The 18,334-nt window shown below is 49.0% G+C and overlaps 1 protein-coding gene across 1 annotated transcript; it reads left to right on the forward strand.

Annotated features, from left to right (window-relative positions):
• Positions 1 to 292: 292 nt before the first annotated feature.
• Positions 293 to 17,637, forward strand: MLYCD (malonyl-CoA decarboxylase). The gene is made up of 5 exons (XM_033219152.1): positions 293 to 886; positions 8,419 to 8,531; positions 9,565 to 9,721; positions 13,401 to 13,550; positions 16,418 to 17,637. Exons 1-5 carry the CDS (start codon positions 359 to 361, stop codon positions 16,949 to 16,951), a joined length of 1,482 nt encoding a protein of 493 aa, XP_033075043.1. The 5' UTR covers positions 293 to 358; the 3' UTR covers positions 16,952 to 17,637.
• The last annotated feature ends 697 nt before the right edge of the window (positions 17,638 to 18,334 follow it).

Below are 18,334 nucleotides of genomic sequence, written 5' to 3' on the forward strand. Positions count from 1 at the left end.
GCGCTCAGATCTAGAGACGAGGCGGCACTTGTGTAGTGCAGTCGGGGAAGAGAGAAGGGGCTGGGCCGGTGCCTTTAGGCAGCCAGGTGTTAGGACCGGAGGACAAGCCGCCAGCTGAGCCGGAGCAGGCCCCGAGGCACCCCCGCCGCGGGGCGGTAACCTTTGGCCACACTTGGCCTCGGGCCTCCGCCAGACCCGCTCCGCCCCCACCGCCTCGCCCCGCCGTCCCCCCCTCCGATTGGCCGCCTCCCCATCCCGGCCCCGGCCTCGACCAATGGGGCTAGCGTGCGCCGGAAGCCGGAAGCCGGAAGCGTGGCAGCGGCGGCTGCGCTCCCCCTCGGCAGCTGTTTTCGGCACCATGCAAGGCCTCGGGCCAGGCTTGACGGCCAGGCGTCTCCTCCCGCTGCGGTTTCCCCCGCGGCCGCCCGGGCCCCGGCTGGCTAGCGGGCAGACGACTGGCGCCCTGGAGCGGGCCATGGACGAGCTGCTGCGCCGCGCGGTGCCGCCGACACCGGCCTACGAGCTGCGCGAGAAAACACCGGCGCCCGCCGAGGGTCAGTGCGCGGACTTCGTGAGCTTCTACGGCGGGCTGGCCGAGACAGCCGAGCGGGCCGAGCTGCTGGGCCGCCTGGCGCGGGGCTTCGGCGTGGACCACGGCCAGGTGGCGGAGCAGAGCGCCGGCGTGCTGCAGCTGCGCCAGCAGCAGCGAGAGGCGGCGGTGCTGCTGCAGGCCGAGGACCGGCTGCGCTACGCGCTGGTGCCGCGCTACCGCGGCCTCTTCCACCACATCAGCAAGCTGGACGGCGGCGTGCGCTTCCTGGTGCGGCTGCGGGCCGACCTGCTCGAGGCTCAGGCCCTTAAGCTGGTGGAGGGGCCGGACGTCCGGGTAAGGGGCCGCCCTCGACCCCCCGGCAGCGCGGACTGGCCGCTCTCCTCGAGTAGTCCTCATTTGCCCCCTCCAAGCCCCACACACCCCGCCTTCCCTGCCTAAAACCACGCTCACTTCGCCCGCAGTTACAGCTCGCCAGCTCTGTCCCCTTCCCACGCTGAGTCCTGGCCTCGTCAGAGCACACCCCCGCCTCCCTCCAGTCTGTCCTTGAAGTCCTCACTTGAATAGTGTTTACTAAATACTCAGCACTTGGTGGCCTTGAAGGTAACTGTCGCCTCCCGTACCTGATTAGTGTGTGCTCTGCAGCCTCTTTTTTAATTGTTGTAGCTGATTAAAGTGTTTCATCTATATGGTATACCTGAGCTAGAGTATCAGGCTGAGCATCGGGCAGCCTTCTGAGACCCTGAATAGTGTTTCAGAGGTCAGTGGGCACCCGCTATGTGTGAGACATTGTCCTGAGAAGTCCTGTGAAATACACAAAGGTAAATAGGACTCAAGGTCACCACCACCACCACTCAGGAGTCTCCATGGCTTCTGGCCTTCTCTGTGCTCCATGACTTTTGGGAGGGCATTTAACACCCTGAGTTCAGTACTTAATGTGATGATTCTGAGTTGACTTGAGGTAATCAGGCATTAGCACAGTTCATTCGTGTTAGATGCAGATACAGACTTTGAGATTTAAATGATTATGACCCGAAAGAAGGCCTAAAGCAACATATACTCTCCTTTTATACTGTTAGTATTAAATACGGCGAAACGCTAGCCTGCCTCTTTTTTTTTTTTTTTTTGAGATAGGGTCTCACTCTGTTCCCCAGGCTGGAGTACAGTGGTGCTTTCACGGCTCACTGCAGCCTCAACTTCCCCAGGCTCAAGCAGTCTTCCCACCTCAGCCTCCTGAGTAGCTGGGACTACAGGCGCAGGCCACGTGCCCGGCTCATTTTTGTATTTTTTTGTAGAGAGGGCGTTTCACCATTTTGCCCAGGCTTAACCTGCCCTTTTAATTAATAAAAAAATGATGTAAATGTTTCAGGAAGTTTTGGACATTCAGAAGTTTGTTATGTGCAGTTGGTGTTAAAAAAAAAAAATTGAACGATTGAATGGTTATGACCGGACCCATTTAAGAACTGTAATACTGGTTTAATCGTTTCATTTTCATTCCTTCAGTCTTACGTGGGTGATAACACGTATCCCTTTTACAGTAAAGGAGAAGATGCTGAGGTTGTGTGACTTGTCCTTAAATTCAGAGCAAAAAACTCTTGCTGATCACCCGCCCAAATCCAGGGTTCTTTGCCCTGTGCTTTATCACTGTCTTACTGTGTGAGTTAATCAGATGTTTATTGGAAACTTTCTTGCCTTTTTTGGCTACTTAGATGCATAAAATCGGGCATAATTAAGTATGGGATTAATGTCGAGTGACAACAGTGGCCATGATTTGATTCCCCGTGATAGCTGGTTAATTTACAGTGCTGTTACTGAGGGCCAGGCATCTTTGGCCGTAAGATTCTCAGACAGAAAGCCCACAGTTGCTAATTGCATGACACAAAATCACTCAAGAATTCTTACCATGTTGAATTATCATGTTCTGGTCTCAAGCCAGGTCTGAATAGCTGAGCCTTTCTGTTCCACACTTGTACATAGTACTTGGCAACATATCATCCCCCCAAGTAAGTGATCAGCTCCTCGAAAACTGGGAAACTTGTCTTAAATTTCTTGCATAGCAGAGTGATGAATGAGTCATTGCAATAGATTCCTGGGTGCCCTGGCACGAGACATACTTGACACACTAATCATTCAGCATTTATGTGGAGGTAAGACTGCCCCACACTCTGTCATAGATTTTTGAGCCTGGAAGGAAGCCACGAAGGGCTGGAAAGGTTTCTGCCCAGCTGGGAGCGTCCTCATATCAGACATTGGCCAGCTTTGTCCCTCGTTGATTTCTCACATGCAGTCCAATTCTGAATTCCCTGGTTCTGTGAGATGTTGTAGAATACATCCTTTTGTTCTTCCCCACTCAGGAAAACTCTTGGTTATCCCATCGTTGGGAAGGAACACGACTGAACACACTCACATCCAGACTTGACTGGTGAAAGAAAGGAGCTGGCCCCCGGGAAACACAGAGACTGCTGAGTCCTCAGACATTCACACATTTCCTTGATTTTTGACCAAGGCTGTCTATGTACATAAGGGAAAAAAAAAACATTGCATACTATAATATTAGGCCAGAAGTCCTGTGGACCAGAGATATCGAACAATGAATAATGGCAGCCTGATCTTTGCCTCTGCATATGGTTAGGACATAATGGCTGCAGGAGCCTTTTTGTGATTGCTTTATTGTGCCCCTTCCATTTCTTTACCTAGAAACCCCAGCCTTATATTCAGTGCATATAACTGTTAGTAGCTGAACCTGTTAATTCCCTTCCCCTTCCCTTGTTCTGTGTAGTTTTCTCATATATACACGTATATATGTATATGTATATATGTGTGTGTGTGTATATAGAGAGAGAGATGGGTTTTTGTTTTGTTGTTTATGTTTTTTTTAGAAATGGGATCTTGTTGTGTTTCCCAGGCTGGTCTTGAACTTCTGGCCTCAAGCAAGCAATCCTCTAGTCCCAAGTGCTGGGATTATAGATCGGTGTGAGCCCGTGTAATTTTTTTTAAATCCCTGTCATTTAAACATTTAAATCAGTCTGAGAATAGAGTTACATTTTTCTGTACATATAAACTATCAACTGGGATCTGATACTGTAACCTATGTGTTCTATTTTTTTATCTGATTTTTTTTTTTTTTTGAGACAGGGTCTTGCTCTGTTGCCCAGGCCGTAGTGCAGCAGCACAATCTTGGCTCACTGCAACTTCCGCCTCCTGGGTTCAAGTGATTCTCCCACCTCAGTCTCCCGAGTAGCTGGGATTACAGGCACTTGCCAACATTCCTGGCTAATTTTTGTATTTTTAGTAGAGACAGAGTTTTGCTATGTTGGCCAGGCTGGTCTCAAACTCCTGACCTCAGATGATCTGCCTGTCTTGGCCTTCCAAAGTGCTGGAATTACAGGTGTGAACCACTGTGCCCGGCTGTGTTCTTACTTTTTAAAATGTCTTTTCCTCTGGTTCAAGTGAGTTTGGAGGTTTGTTACCGTGCCTGGATTTGTGGCCTCCTGAACATGGAGGAGTCTGTAGGCATGTGGGTCCCTGTGGTTGTATGGTAGGTGTGGGAATGAGGATGTGATGTGTCCGGGGGCTGGTGGTTTAGAGGCTTTTTGTTTTTCTCCAGAGGCCCAGTTGGTTGATGACTTCAGTTTCTTGGAGGTGAAACCCCAGTGAAACCGAGTCGAATCCCCAGTAGAGGGGAAGGTCTGAGCATGGTTCAGCAGTTTGTGGGCACTCAAGGGAGGCTGGCCTTTAATTTGTGGAAAGGGTTCCTGATGGGCGGTTTGGACCTCGGTGGAATGAGAGGTGTTCGAACCTTAACAGAGGCACAGAAACTAGAGAGGGACCTGGTTCCCACTGCCACAGCCACCCGGCCATGCTAGACCCTTGTGTATCCTCTGCCTTTTAGTTAGTAGAGTACTCTTTGTTGGGTCTAGTAAATTCTATGCTTAGCTGTGCTAAATGATACTTATTTTGAGATAGGAAAGTATATCCATAGTATAAAGTGTACACCTGCAGAGTGGAAGCTTATGTGAGTGGGAATTGTCCCCAAGTTTCTCAGCCTCTGCAGTGCTACCCTCATCCATAGCTTTCCACTCCCTTCCCCAGCGCAGGGCTTCTGGGCAAGGGAAGGTGACTTTTCTTCCATACCAAAATAAGCAGATCTTGATAGAGCTTCAAAAGAGAGGGAACCAATTTATCTTTTAAAAGGAAAAGTTGGCTGGTCTAAACAATGTCATACACGTCAATGGAATTAACAATACAGAATACACAGAGCTGGATGCAGTGGCACGCACCTGTAGTCCCTGCTACTTGCGAGGTTCAGCTGAGCCCCGGGGTTCAGCCTGGGCAACATAGCAAGACCTGCCTCTGAAAAAAAAAAAAATAAGAAGCACTCCAGCAGAATACACTGAGAACTGTCGCTACCCTTAGCATCACCAGGATATTCCCAGCAGTTGTGTTTCTCAGTCTTGTATTGGTGATAAATGGTGGCTGAATTAATGCGCGTACAGTCGCGGAGGCTTCTCTCCCTGGTGTTTGTATCCCGGCAACCTTGCAGGGTACCTGAACAGCTGCTGCCAGTGTTAAAGCTGAGCAACGGAGACTTCTAACCTTTAGCCTAGATTCCCAGTTCTCGTGTACCAGTGTCACATTTTGTAGCTGTCAGGAGCCCAAAATAGAATGAAGAGATTTGTAGGGGAGGAGCTTTCATCAGCCAAACCATTTCTTTCATAATTAATATTGAACTGATGGTAAAAGTAGGTATTTTCAGCTTTTTTCCTATCATGAATATAAGAGAGATGCCAGTACCTCTTACACAGAGCTCAGCTCATCTGTCCTAACCTGGGGTACAAAAGTCCTTCTGGCCCCTGAGATGGTCCATAGATAAGTATCAGAGGAGTCCGTGAACCCTGGGAAAACATGTGCACAGTTTTATTAATGTGTTTGCAGTGTTCTGGGGACAGGGCCTGTGGTTTTTAACACACACTCAAGAGTGTGAGAGGATCCCAGGAAGATGAAGAGCCGCTGTCGTCAAATGCAGAAAATACAGTTTATAAGGGCCATTCTGTGACACCTAGCAAACAGTCTCTCTCATCCTCCCCTCCTGCTGCTTACTAATCACCATTCGTTCCATTTTTCCATCTTTCTCATTTGATATCAATCTATTAGTGAATGCTTTGCGAACCGCAGAAATGAATCAGAAGTGGACCCTGCCTTTATGGAGTTGACAACCAAGTAAAGGAGATTCAGTGATGGAATGTAAAGTTAAAAGGAATTGCAAAGATCGTCTGGTTCAGCCATCTATCCAATGCTTAAGTCTGTTTTCAAACAGCTCCGCTGAGTTCTGTCCACCTGTGCTTGGTGACTTCCAGTGCTGAGGGTCACCGTCCCCCTGGATGACCTCTGTGGACAGCTCCAGCTATTCAGAAGTTCCTCTTTACACTAAATTGAGGCCATGTCTGACTGTCCATAACTTACACCAGTCGGTCTAGATTTACTTTCCCAGCCCCCATGGGGTCACACAGAACCAGGTTGTGGCCTCCTTCACCCCCTAGTGCTTAAACATGTAAAGGGAGATCTCACATCCTTCCAAAAACGTCTCTGAGCCACCATTCCAAAACCTGCAACTCTTCCCCAGGTGACAAAGTTCTGAGTCCTTTCACCCTTTCACAGGAATTAAAATGTAAAATGATTTTATGAAATTTGGAAGCTGAGGCAGGAGAATCACTTGAACCTGGGAGGCAGAGGTTGCAGTGAGCTGAGATTGCACCAGTGCACTCCAGCCTGGGTGACAGAGCAAGACTCCGTCTCTAAAAAAAAAAAAGAAAAGAAAAGAAAATAGCTGTTATAAAGCCACTCTTTATAGGTGTTGCCCATTGTGTTCTTCATGACCCTTACAGAGAGATTCAGAAGGTCATTCTTTTATCAGATGTCCTGAGATGTTTACTGTTATTTAATAATGTTTAGTGGATCTGTTGATATGTAATTTATGAGTAACAAAGACCCAAAATAACAGTGATTTGAATATGACAGAAGTTTGTCTCTCATGTGAAAGTCTGGAGGTCGGCAGTCCAGATCTGATTCTGCTCTTTGGTGCTCTTGGTGGATCCAGACTTAAATCTTATTGCTCTGCCCAGAAAAACCTTCATCTCCAAAGCAGCCCAAGACGGCTGCTCCAGTGCCAGCCATCACACCGCCTTCCAGTCTGCAGTGGAAAGGACAGAGAGAAAGATGGGCCAAGGGCTTGCTCCTGCTGTCTTTCCAAGTTCCCCAAAGTGGCTGCGGGAGACCTCTGCTTACCCCTCATTGGCCAGAACTCTGTCACATGGCTACCCCCAGCCACAGGGCAGTCTTTATTCTGGACAGCTGTGTCCCTCACTGAAAAGTGAGGCTTCTGTTAATTTGGAAGAAAAGGATACAGCCATTGGAGGGCAACAAGCCGTGGCTGTGCAGGCGACACCGAGACGACGCTGCTCCTGCTCAGGGCCTTGTGTTCTGCTCTTCCTGGAAAAGCTTCAGTGCAAATATATCTTGGGTGGTCAAGTCAACTCACGTCATTTTTGGAAGTAGATAAGATATAATAAAGATATAAATAATTGAAGCAAAATTAGGATAATTTCATCACCTCTGAAATGCATTGGTTGCCAGATATACTATTATGTCCCTCTAAGGTAGATTAAAAATGCTGCCAGTTACGGCGAGGCGCAGTGGCTCATGCCTGTAATCCCAGCACTTTGAGAGGCCGAGGCAGGTGGATTGCCTGACCTCGGGAGCCCGAGATCAGCCTGGGCAATATGGCAAAACCCCGTTTTTACAAAAAAAATTTACCTGGGCGTGGTGGAACTCACCTGTAGTCCCAGCTACTTGGAGGGCTGAGACAGAAAGATCACTTGAGCCCAGGAGGTCAAGGTTGTAGTAAGCTGTGTTCATGCCATTTACACTCCAGCCTGGGTGACAGAATGAGACCCCGTCTCTCAAAAAAAATAATGCTGCCAATTAGACTGCGACCCGCCGTCATTCAAAAGCTGCATCCTGACTTGAGAGATGTTAAAGTATGAAAATGTACATCTCTGAGTTGATAAAGTAGGGCCCCTGGACCAAGTACTTGTTTTTCTTAGGAAACGTAGGAGTAATGTTTTGACGTATCAAAGAAGGTTCCCAAGAGGATGAGGATGGTGCTGTTGACACCCTTGCTGTCTTAGTTTTCCCTTACAGTGCATCTTTCGTTGTTATGTTAATTTGATATAATTAGTATCTTCACTATAGTGAACACATTGGAACATATTATTTGATTTAGGCAACTTAGTTCAAATTGAATCGTTTCCGTTCAGGGGTCTTACGGACTGAAGTAGTTAAGTCTAAATAGAGTGTTGAATGAAAGCCTGACTTGGTTTGAGATAAGAGTCTCACAGAGGAATCTCGGGAAAAGCTGTTTGGAGAATCATCTTGCGCAGTTGTCTGCTTGAGCATTTTCTTTTTTTTTTTTTTTTTTTTTTTTTTTTTTTTTTTTTGAAGCGGAGTCTCGCTCTGTCGCCCGGACTGGAGTACAGTGGCCAGATCTCAGCTCACTGCAAGCTCCGCCTCCTGGGTTTCCGCCATTCTCCTGCCTCAGCCTCCCAAGCAGCTGGGACTACAGGCGCCCACCACCTCGCCCGGCTAGTTTTTGTATTTTTAGTAGAGACGGGGTTTCACCGTATTAGCCAGGATGGTCTCGATCTCCTGACCTCGTGATCCGCCCGTCTCGGCCTCCCAAAGTGCTGGGATTACAGGCTTGAGCCACCGCGCCCGGCTGCTTGAGCATTTTCATTCCCTGTGCTGGCCACAGCACAGAGAGGGGCTTGATCCGTTGCCCATTGAAGGCCTGGGCTCTATCTTCTTTTCAGGAAATGAATGGTGTGCTGAAAGGAATGCTCTCAGAATGGTTTTCTTCCGGGTTCCTGAACCTAGAACGGGTTACCTGGCATTCACCGTGTGAAGTGCTTCAGAAAATCAGTGAGTAAGTATTAAGGTTTTCATTTTCTTTGTACATATATTTTTCATGTATATTTATGTATGTTTTATATTGGCTGAAAGCCAATCTATCTTCTTTCACTTGTACAGTTTATTTCAAGTCTAATAAAATGCAAACACAGTATTTGCAAATGCTGCGGCTGTCACCGCACATGATACCAAGATCATGGAGGAAGAGGAAGGGGCACCAAGAGAAACCGATGCGTCTGTCAGGGACCTGCGTGTGGGGTCTTATTTGTGTCCTCTTATTTAAAGCAAACACGCCCATTTACTCTCTTCCCAAGACCCCATGATCAGTTGTAGAAACTCACTGGACCAAGCATTTGCATTCATAATCAAAACAGCATTTAGCCCACCTGGTGGTTAAGAGTTTTCCCTGGGTTAAAATCTCAAAACAAACTATATCATGCGTTACCTCCAGGACCCAGTATAACACAGGCTAGCATGTCATGGTGGCCTCACAACCCGGGACTCTTTGCACGTAGGTGTCTTCACATTACATGTTGTCCCATGGAATCCAAGGTTTGAAAAGTGGCCTATTTGAAATGTAACCAATTCAAAGGGCTGACAGTGCCTGCTGCCATTTCACGTGCTGAAAACAAAATAGCGGTGGGGTGAGGTTGCTAGAAGACACCAGATGAGCCCCGTGTTTGCAGCACTGACAGGGCTTCACAGAGATCCCAAGGAAAGAGAAGACACAGTGTTCAACACCAAGCATTTGATTAGGTTTCACCTGAAAATCTGCATGAATCCTTCCCTGGAGCCTCACAAACTCCTCTTAAAACTGGGATTAAAATTGGAGCACCATTTTGTATGTAAAATGGTCATTCACTGTAGTTCCTCTCAGTGGGTGCTGTTTCTCATGAAAATGACTTTCCTTGAATCTTCCAGAAGAGTCCATTAAAGCTCTATTTAAAGAACTTGTTTGACTTAGATGAATAGTATGAATAGGAGTCAGCAACCATTACTTAAGTTGTGAATTATGCATTTGTCTTATCTCTTTATAAATTTCGCCCCAGGGCTGAGGCTGTGCATCCTGTAAAAAACTGGATGGACATGAAGCGCCGCGTTGGGCCCTACAGAAGATGTTACTTCTTTTCTCACTGTTCGACCCCTGGGGAGCCCCTGGTCGTTTTGCACGTGGCACTGACCGGTGACATCTCCAGCAACATCCAGGTACCTGCGATGGTCAATCAGGGACAAGATAGGCAGCCCACAGAGCCCCTTGTGTTTTTGTTTTGTTTTGTTTTTACTTGATTTTATCCCCCTTTTTTTTTTTTCAAATAAATGGTTTTGGGCTTTTTAATTGGTTAAATAAAATCTCCAGATTTGTAGGTGTAGAGTGTAGAAGTGTAGCAGGCAGACAGTTACGGAGCAAGGAGACCATTCATCTGGCTGCGTTGATCTTAGGTTGAGATACAGTTAAAGTCTATCACAGAACATGTTTGTGAGGCAGAAAATAATTGCGAAGGGAGAAGAGACAGGATGCCTGGTTCATACATGGTTCACCTTTACAGCGTTTGTTACGTGCCTGTGGGGAGTTTTGAAAGATACTTGATTAGAAAATTGAAAGAGACACATCCCTCATGCCTGATGTGGGCCCAGGACACTCCCTGGCGAGTGGAGGTTATGGGACTTGGGGTTGATAGCCCCGTCCTGTGGCAAGCTGCTCTGCTCCTGGATGAGTTTGGCAAGAATGTCTGAAACGCTCCTGCAGGTTCACGGGGACAGAAGAACCAGGGACCACATGGCAGGGTCTGGAAATGGGAGTGCTAAAGACAGGTGGCAGGGAGCGTGAGACCCCTGGGGCAGCGCAGGTTTGCTTAGGCCAAGAGGACATGAGGGCCTGTTAGGAAGCCAAGTGGATGATGGCCCATCACAAGGTGAGTGCGCTAAGCAGGTGTCCTGCTGAGAAGTTAGAGAAGTTGAGTAGGGCAAATGAGCAGACGTTCCTGATCACCAAGGAGAAACGCATTCCCTTACAGTGTTTGTGTGTGAAAGAGTCACACTCCAACGTCCTGTTAGTGCGACTAGGGGCCATTCTGACTTCTCTGAGGGCAGTTTGGCAACATGGATGAAAATTCAGAATGTGCATTCCTCCTGGCCTAAAAAGTCCACTCTTAGGAACTTCTGGGGAGATGCTCAGCCCTGAGAGTCAGATGGCTGTTCCTGCAGCATTGCTGACAGTTTGAAAGGCTGGAGATGATATCCTAGGGCCCATCAGGAGAGAATGGGCTCCAGGAGGGCGGTGTAGACACACGGCGCGGCCTCGCATACATCGGATATCTGTGCATGTATTTAAATATTGATGTGGGTTTATATTTTGACATGGAAAGCCAGCCTTGACTTATGGTTGAGTAGAAGTTCAGGTTTACACAGTGGCTTGTGTGTGGTGTGGTCTTATGAATAATATTAATAAAATCTGTTGAGTATGCACTCTGTGCTTATCAGTCTGTGAAGCACATTTTGTGTGTTACTGTTCAGAGCATCCTGTGATTTAGGTGTTATTTTGTTTGTTTGTTTGTTTGTTTTGTTTGTTGGTTTGTTTTAAGCAGAGTTTCTCTCTTCTTGCCCAGGCTGGAGTGCAATGGTGCTATCTCGGCTCACTGCAACCTCCGCCTCCCAGGTACAAGCGATTCTCCTGCCTTAGCCTCCCAAGTAGCTGGGATTACAGGCATGTGCCACCATGCCTGAGTAATGCTTTTGTATTTTTAGCAGAGACAGGGTTTCACCATGTTGGCCAGGCTGGTCTCGAACTCCTGACCTCAGGTGATCTGCCCACCTTGGCCTCCGAAAGTGCTGGGATTATAGGCGTGAGCCACTGCACCTGGCTGATTTAGGTATTATTATGAGAAAACTGAGGCTTAGGGAACATCTGTAACTTACCTATGATCATAGAGCAAGTAAGGGTGGAACTGGAATTCAGACCCAGCTCACCTCCTGACTCTGAGGGGAGATGCCTTCCTTCTGTGTAGATTGAGCATATGCATTTGGGCGCAGGAGCATGTGTATGGGTGCGCAGTCCTGTGTACCTTTGTGTGCATACCGAGAGCCTCTGAGACAGCCTGGAAAGGTGTTCGTCAAAAGGGCAGCAGCAGCAGGCATGGGGATTCGATTTTGGAGTAATTTGTCGTTTTTTCTTCATGCGTGGTTTTTTGTTTTTTTGGCCTCTTTTTGTCTCCTTCACTTTGCCTTACAATTTTTTTTTGCCTCTTTGACATTACATATACCTCACTTGTATAACTGAAGAAAGTTTTGTTCTTATTTTGAAAACTTTAACGAAAGATTGCTGGGATTTTTGCATAAGGAATCACAAGATAACTTACAGACTTCTTAAAAAACAAAGCAGAACCGGGCGCGGCGGCTCACGCCTGGAATCCCAACACTCCAGGAGGCCAAGGCAGCCGGATCACCTGAGGCCAGGAGTTCCAGACCAGCCTGGCCAACATGGTGAAACCCCGTCTCTACTAAAAATACAAAAATTAGCCGGGTGTAGTGGTGTGCGCCTGTAGTGCCAGCTACTTGGGTGTCTGAGGCACAAACGAGAATCGCTGGTCAGTAGGCAGAGGTTGCAGTGAGCCGAGATCGTGCTGCTGCACTCCAGCCAGGGCAACAGAGCAAGACTCCGTCTCAAAAAAAAAAAAAAAAAGAAAGGAGATAAGCCTGGGAGTGATGTGAAGGGAGCTCGGTTCTGTGAACCACAGAGCTCTTCCTTCCATAGAGCACGGTGCAGGACAGCGGGCCCCTCTCGGTCCTTAGAGGATGTGTCCTTCGTGTCATGAGCTCTCCCCGTTTCCTCACAGCGGCATTTCTTCACTTTGTAGGAGTCACTGACCCTGTTAAGAATCTGAAGGGAAAAACACTGAGGACGTTTTCCTCAGGACAGATATGCATAGACTCACACATTCCATACACTATTTCAGAACGTTCCTGGACTGACTACCAGACCTCATCTATGTGGTCTAAGCTAAACACTCCTCCTTCCAGAATGGACGGTAGCTGGTAGACGTTAAAATAGTTTAAAGGGGTTCTTCAAAAGTAAGCTGGTGTAACCTGCTTCAAAGCAAATGAAAAAGTAGCCCCCTGCTATTCCACTGTTACCCAGTGAGCTTTGGAGTATTAAGGATTATGCTTCTGAGTGTTAGGGATTAGAAAACGCTGCCATCAGAATGAGAGGCAGTAAACTCAGATTTCAGCTAAGCGACTTCCCGGTCTAGCTCGTTTCTTAGAATGCCTCGCCGGGACGTCTGTGTTACTATTTAGGAAAAGCAAAGATGGCATGAAACCCGAAAGGGGCATGAAACCCAAAAGGTACATGAAAAAGTCAAACAAAGGTATATTTCCTAAAAGAGAAGTATATAGGACTGCCTATGGCCTCTTGAGCAATTTGAAAAACCTAGGGTTCAGAGAAAAGGAAGAAAACAATTCAGTGATAGGAAACACCAGCCCTTTAGGAGAAGCCGAAGGAACTGGAGCTATTTGGTCTCGGGGATCCGTGTGTTATCGCTGAGTGTTGGCAGGAGAGTTACGGAGCAAGTTTTTGTTTGCACAGAGGCCTAAAAGAGACAGAAAGGGGCATACATTGCTCTTCAGCAAAGTTTGCGTGAAAATTTCAAAATGGTAGAAATGCTGCAGCACTGAGGACCCCCAGGGAAGCTGTGGAGTGGCCTCCTCTAGGGAGGTTTCGAAACAGGGCAGCTTTTAGGCTCCATAGCCTACACCCCAGTCAGGGAGCCGAGGTCTCTTCCAGCTCTTCCAGTGCTCTGAGAATTGTCTTCTGGTCCCAGCAACAGGGTTGCCATGTGGGCTGCAGAGTGGCCAGGCCAACCTTAGAACCATCGTTGGTGTTTTCCAGGCAATTGTGAAGGAAAGTCCTCCATCAGAAACGGAAGAGAAGAACAGAATTGCTGCTGCGATCTTTTATTCCATCAGTTTGACCCAGCAGGGACTCCAAGGGGTGGAGCTGGGAACATTCCTCATAAAGCGAGTCGTCAAGGAGTTGCAGGTAAGCGCTGCGCAGGGAGCCCTGGTCACGCTTGGCTTCCGTGTGGTCAGGTCAGCGAACTCGTGGGGTGTCGGCTGCCACGAGGGACATGGATGAAGACAGAAGCTAAAGGGAACGTCAGGGAGTAGAAGAAGTGCCAGAGGCCCCCTCAGCAACTCCTAGGAGCCCTGAGTCTCCCAGAGAGATGAGAATGATGCTGAGAGAGGCCTCCGGCCCAGCCGCCTGCAAGGTGCACTTGTGTTCTGAGGTCATCAGCTCTCTCGAGGGCGACCTCATTCTGACCTGCTCAGGATACTCTTGATTTCATGTGTCGTCCTGGCGTAAGTGTCACTCTGAAGTGTCCCAGCCAGATGGCATAGCTGATGGTCATCCTGCCATGCCTGTCCTCCCCCCGCCCCCGCCCACACTCTCAGGGCCTCTGACACGTGACGTGCTGTTAGCATGGGCCTTCTCATGGCCTGTGAGGGAGTGCTGAGGTGAGACCAGACAGCTCGAAGGTAAATGCATCAGCTTAGTTTTGATCTCACTCCCCTTTCTTGGCTGCCCTGTGAAAAAACACATTCACCATCCTATATCAGAAATGTTGATGTTCACTCTGGGCCTAGACTTTCAAAAACCACCAACCTCATCAGGGGCTTGGATAAATTCCAATGAGTAGACTCTAATGATTAGGTGCAGTAGCTAGATGTTTGCTAATGTGTGACTCTGAGCAGGGTGTTCTCTGCGTTGGGGGCTGCAGTTGGCTGCAGCAGAGACCTTCGAGGACGACAGTGTGGAGTGGGAACGTTTACGTGCTCCTAGTAAATTCATAATCAGTTTCAAATTGAAGCCCTCGGGATTCAGCTACGTATGGGCTTCATTACCACGCTGCCATGTTTCCACCGGGTAACAAGCCACAGCTTCTTCCCAGTTTCCTCGTTCCTCTGTCTTCCCTGAGGGTGGTGATGAGCAGGGTGGGGTGGGGAAATGTAGCAGGGTAAGGAAGGCAGGAAGAGGAGGAGCATATCCCAGGATTCAGGGGAGTTAGGCCTTAGCCCAGCTGCTGTCCTGAGGGTGCCAGTTACCTGCCCCTGGGCAGCTGCTTAGAAGTCCTCAAACGGGGTCTAGAAGGGAACGAATGGCCACTCTGCATGGAGGCGCTCGTCAGGGTTTACAAAAGCAAAACACAGGTGGGCGCAGTGGCTCACACCTGCAATCCCAGCTGAGGCAGGCGGATCACGGGGTCAGGAGTTCGAGACCAGCCTGGCCAACGTGGTGAAACCCCGTTTCTACTAAAAATACAAAAATTAGGCATGGTGGCGCATGCCTGTAGTCCAAGCTACTCGGGAGGCTGAGGCAGGAGAATCACTTGAACCCAGGAGGCGGAGCTTGCAGTGAGCCAAGATTGCACCATTGCACTCCAGCCTGGGAGCAAGACTGTCTCAAAAAAAAAAAAAAAAGGCAAAAAGCCCGGGAGCTACCACGAATGCCCAATGAGAGGAACATGGTGAGGAAAATCATAATAGTCTTCTCTTTTCATATTACTCTGTGGTTAAAATTCTGTGGTTTTGAATTTTAAATGATAATGAGAAAATGCTCACGATATACATTCATAATGCAAAGTATAAAATAAGTGTCTCACCCATGCGAAAATCACATCAAGAAACACCAGGAGTTTACTTGAGCAGACTGTTGAGAGTAGTTTTCTCAGTGTAGTGGAGTATGATGGTTTTATTTTCTTCTGTCATTAATTTTTTTTAAAAAACAGCGATAGTGAGCATGTATTAGGTTTATAGTCAGAAAGTAGTGGGTTGGGCCGGGCGCGGTGGCTCAAGCCTGTAATCCCAGCACTTTGGGAGGCCGAGTCGGGTGGATCACGAGGTCAGGAGATCGAGACCATCTGGCTAACACGGTGAAACCCCATCTCTACTAAAAAATACCAAAAACTAGCCGGGCGAGGTGGCGGGCGCCTGTAGTCCCAGCTGCTCGGGAGGCTGAGGCAGGAGAATGGCGTGAACCCGGGAGGCGGAGCTTGCAGTGAGCCGAGATCCGGCCACAGCACTCCAGCCTGGGCGACAGAGCAAGAGACTCCGTCTCAAAAAAAAAAAAAAAAGAAAGTAGTGGGTTGTTGGAAATGATCATGAGATCTACCTAGTTGGGACAGTAACGATTGAACCGTGTCATGTGATATAGAGAGAGACCTGCAGCGTCCCCCTTCTCCCCCTATACCCCGTTCTGCACCCACTGTGGGGTGGCTGGGCAGCTCGTTGCTCACTCATCAGTCCCTGGCCACTCGTGTGCCCAGCAGCAGAGCAGCCTCTGGGGCCTGACAGGTGGCCATGGGAGGAGCATGGTGTACGAGAAAGACAAGGTCTGCAGTGAGTAGCTGCGGTGCACCAAGCCCCACTCCCCACTGGCCAGCTGTCTGGTTTTAGGCAAGTCCCCCAACACTCTAGTCTCGGTTTTGCCGACATGAGAAGGGATGGTGGGGACGGAGACGCTCTGCCTTGGGGAGTCAGGATGCTTCCAGGGTCTGGCACACATCAGGTTCCTGATAAATATTTCCTGCTGGTCATGGTGGTGCGCCTGTGGTCCTAGCTGCTCATCAGGCCGAGGCAGGAGGATGGCTTGGACTCAGGAGATGGAGGCTGCAGTGAGCCATGATGATGGCACTGCACTCCAGCCAGGGCAATAGAGCAAGACCCTGACTCTAAGAAAAAAAACAACAGTTCCTTGAAAGAAGATAAATAACAGGTACCAAATGTCACTCTGACCACTGCACAGCAGCATCTGAGCCGTAGGTTGAGAGGTGCTCATCTGTTGGTAATGTACCTGCTGAATTTGTGTGTTTTCTCCGCCTTCCTTTCCACCCCAACCATGCTTTACAGCGAGAGTTTCCTCACCTTGGAGTGTTTTCGAGTCTGTCACCTATACCTGGATTCACCAAATGGCTTCTGGGGCTTCTGAACTCACAAGTGAAGGATCACGGGAGGAATGAACTCTTCACAGATTCGGAATGTAAGGAAATCTCGGAGATCACGGGTGGCCCCACTAACGAGACCCTCAAGCTCCTCCTCAGCAGCAGCGAGTGGGTGCACTCGGAGACCCTGGTGCGGGCGCTGCAGACTCCGCTCATGAGGCTGTGCGCCTGGTACCTGTATGGAGAGAAGCACCGTGGCTACGCACTGAACCCCGTGGCCAACTTCCACCTGCAGAACGGGGCGGTGCTGTGGCGCATCAACTGGATGGCGGATGTGAGCCTCAAAGGCATCACCAGCTCCTGCGGCCTCATGGCCAACTACCGCTACTTCCTGGAGGAGACGGGCCCCAACAGCACCTCCTACCTCGGCTCCAAGAACATCAAAGCCTCTGAGCAGGTGCTCAGCCTAGTGGCCCAGTTTCAGAAGAACAGCAAGCTCTGACAATAAACCTCTCCTAAAGCACAGGGCCCCAGCTAAGAAAATGATCGTTTTCAGGAGGGGCCGGGAGTTTTGTATCTGAAGGAGTTTTCCAAGCAAAGCCAAAGTTCACTGTGTTCTTGCCCCACAGCCGGGCCACGCTGTGAGGCCAGACCTCAACTTCCCTTGCCTTGGGCGAGACACGTGCCCAGTGTAAGACGGTTGTGGGTGCAGGTGCACACAGATAGGTGGGTTGCTGTGCTGGCTCCAGAAGATTTCTTGTTGCCCTTGACCTGGCTCCCTGCCCGGGGCTGGTGCTGTGGTACTTACATCTTCAGGAAGCTGTGCAGCCTCTGCCATTGTCGTCCCAGGGGGATCCGGCATCCTCCTAAGGACCAGGGCGAGTGGCCCAGATACGAGTAGGTGTTCCTTTGCGCTCACAAAACAATGCAGCGATGGTTGCTGTAGCCATTTCTCACCATGCAATGCAGAGGGATAAAGGACTGTGCTACACTTCCCGGTTAAATTCTGAAGCTCATAAATGTATGAAAAGGTTTGTGACTTTGCACAAGGTGTGTGTAGTAAGTTAAATCGTGGAACACAAAAATGTTGCTGCTTGAGGCATAAGTTGAATGATAGGCTTTAAATGATCAGGGATTCAGGTTCATAATGAACTTCACAGTAAAGAACATGTTTGTTCTGTAAAGCATGAAACGTCTGGTTATGTAACGGTGGTCATCTTTAAGATTAGAGACCTGGGAAGGCTGGAATCAGCCAACCAGCCTGTGGGGAGTTTGGGATGAAGGAGTCTGGGGTGTGTGGGACGAGAACAAAGATGAAGGAAGGGGCAATCACTGTGGTTGTGGGAGGAAGGCGGGTGTGTTTGTGTGTGTGTGTGTATCAGGGCACGTCTGTGTGCATATGCACGAGCATCTCTGTATCAGGGCACATCTGTGTGCGTGTGCACAAGTGTCTGTATCAGTGCACGTGTGTGTGCATGTGCACGAGTGTCTGTGTATCGGCACGTGTGTGTATGTGCACGAGCGTCTGTATCAGGGCACATCTGTGTGCGTGTGCACAAGTGTCTGTATCAGTGCACGTGTGTGTGCGTGTGCACGAGTGTCTGTGTATCGGCACATGTGTGTGTATGTGCACGAGCGTCTGTATCGGCACATCTGTGTGCGTGTGCACAAGTGTCTCTGTATCAGTGCACGTGTGTGTGCATGTGCACGAGTGTCTGTGTATCGGCACGTGTGTGTATGTGCACGAGCGTCTGTATCAGGGCACATCTGTGTGCGTGTGCACAAGTGTCTCTGTATCAGTGCACGTGTGTGTGCATGTGCACGAGTGTGTATCGGCACGTGTGTGTGTATGTGCACGAGCGTCTGTATCAGGGCACATCTGTGT

Source organism: Trachypithecus francoisi, unplaced genomic scaffold (genome assembly GCF_009764315.1).
Source record: "Trachypithecus francoisi isolate TF-2019V2 unplaced genomic scaffold, Tfra_2.0 Lachesis_group10, whole genome shotgun sequence".
NCBI lineage: Eukaryota > Metazoa > Chordata > Mammalia > Primates > Cercopithecidae > Trachypithecus > Trachypithecus francoisi.

What these genes read in the sequence shown, in the direction of transcription:
- MLYCD (XM_033219152.1), top strand. Translation starts at nt 359, where the DNA reads ATGCAAGGCCTCGGGCCAGGCTTGACGGCCAGGCGTCTCCTCCCGCTG. An exon ending in GTGCTTCAGAAAATCAGTGA is followed by an intron (nt 8,532 to 9,564) that starts GTAAGTATTAAG and finishes ATTTCGCCCCAG; the next exon opens with GGCTGAGGCTGTGCATCCTG. An exon ending in GAGTCGTCAAGGAGTTGCAG is followed by an intron (nt 13,551 to 16,417) that starts GTAAGCGCTGCG and finishes CATGCTTTACAG; the next exon opens with CGAGAGTTTCCTCACCTTGG.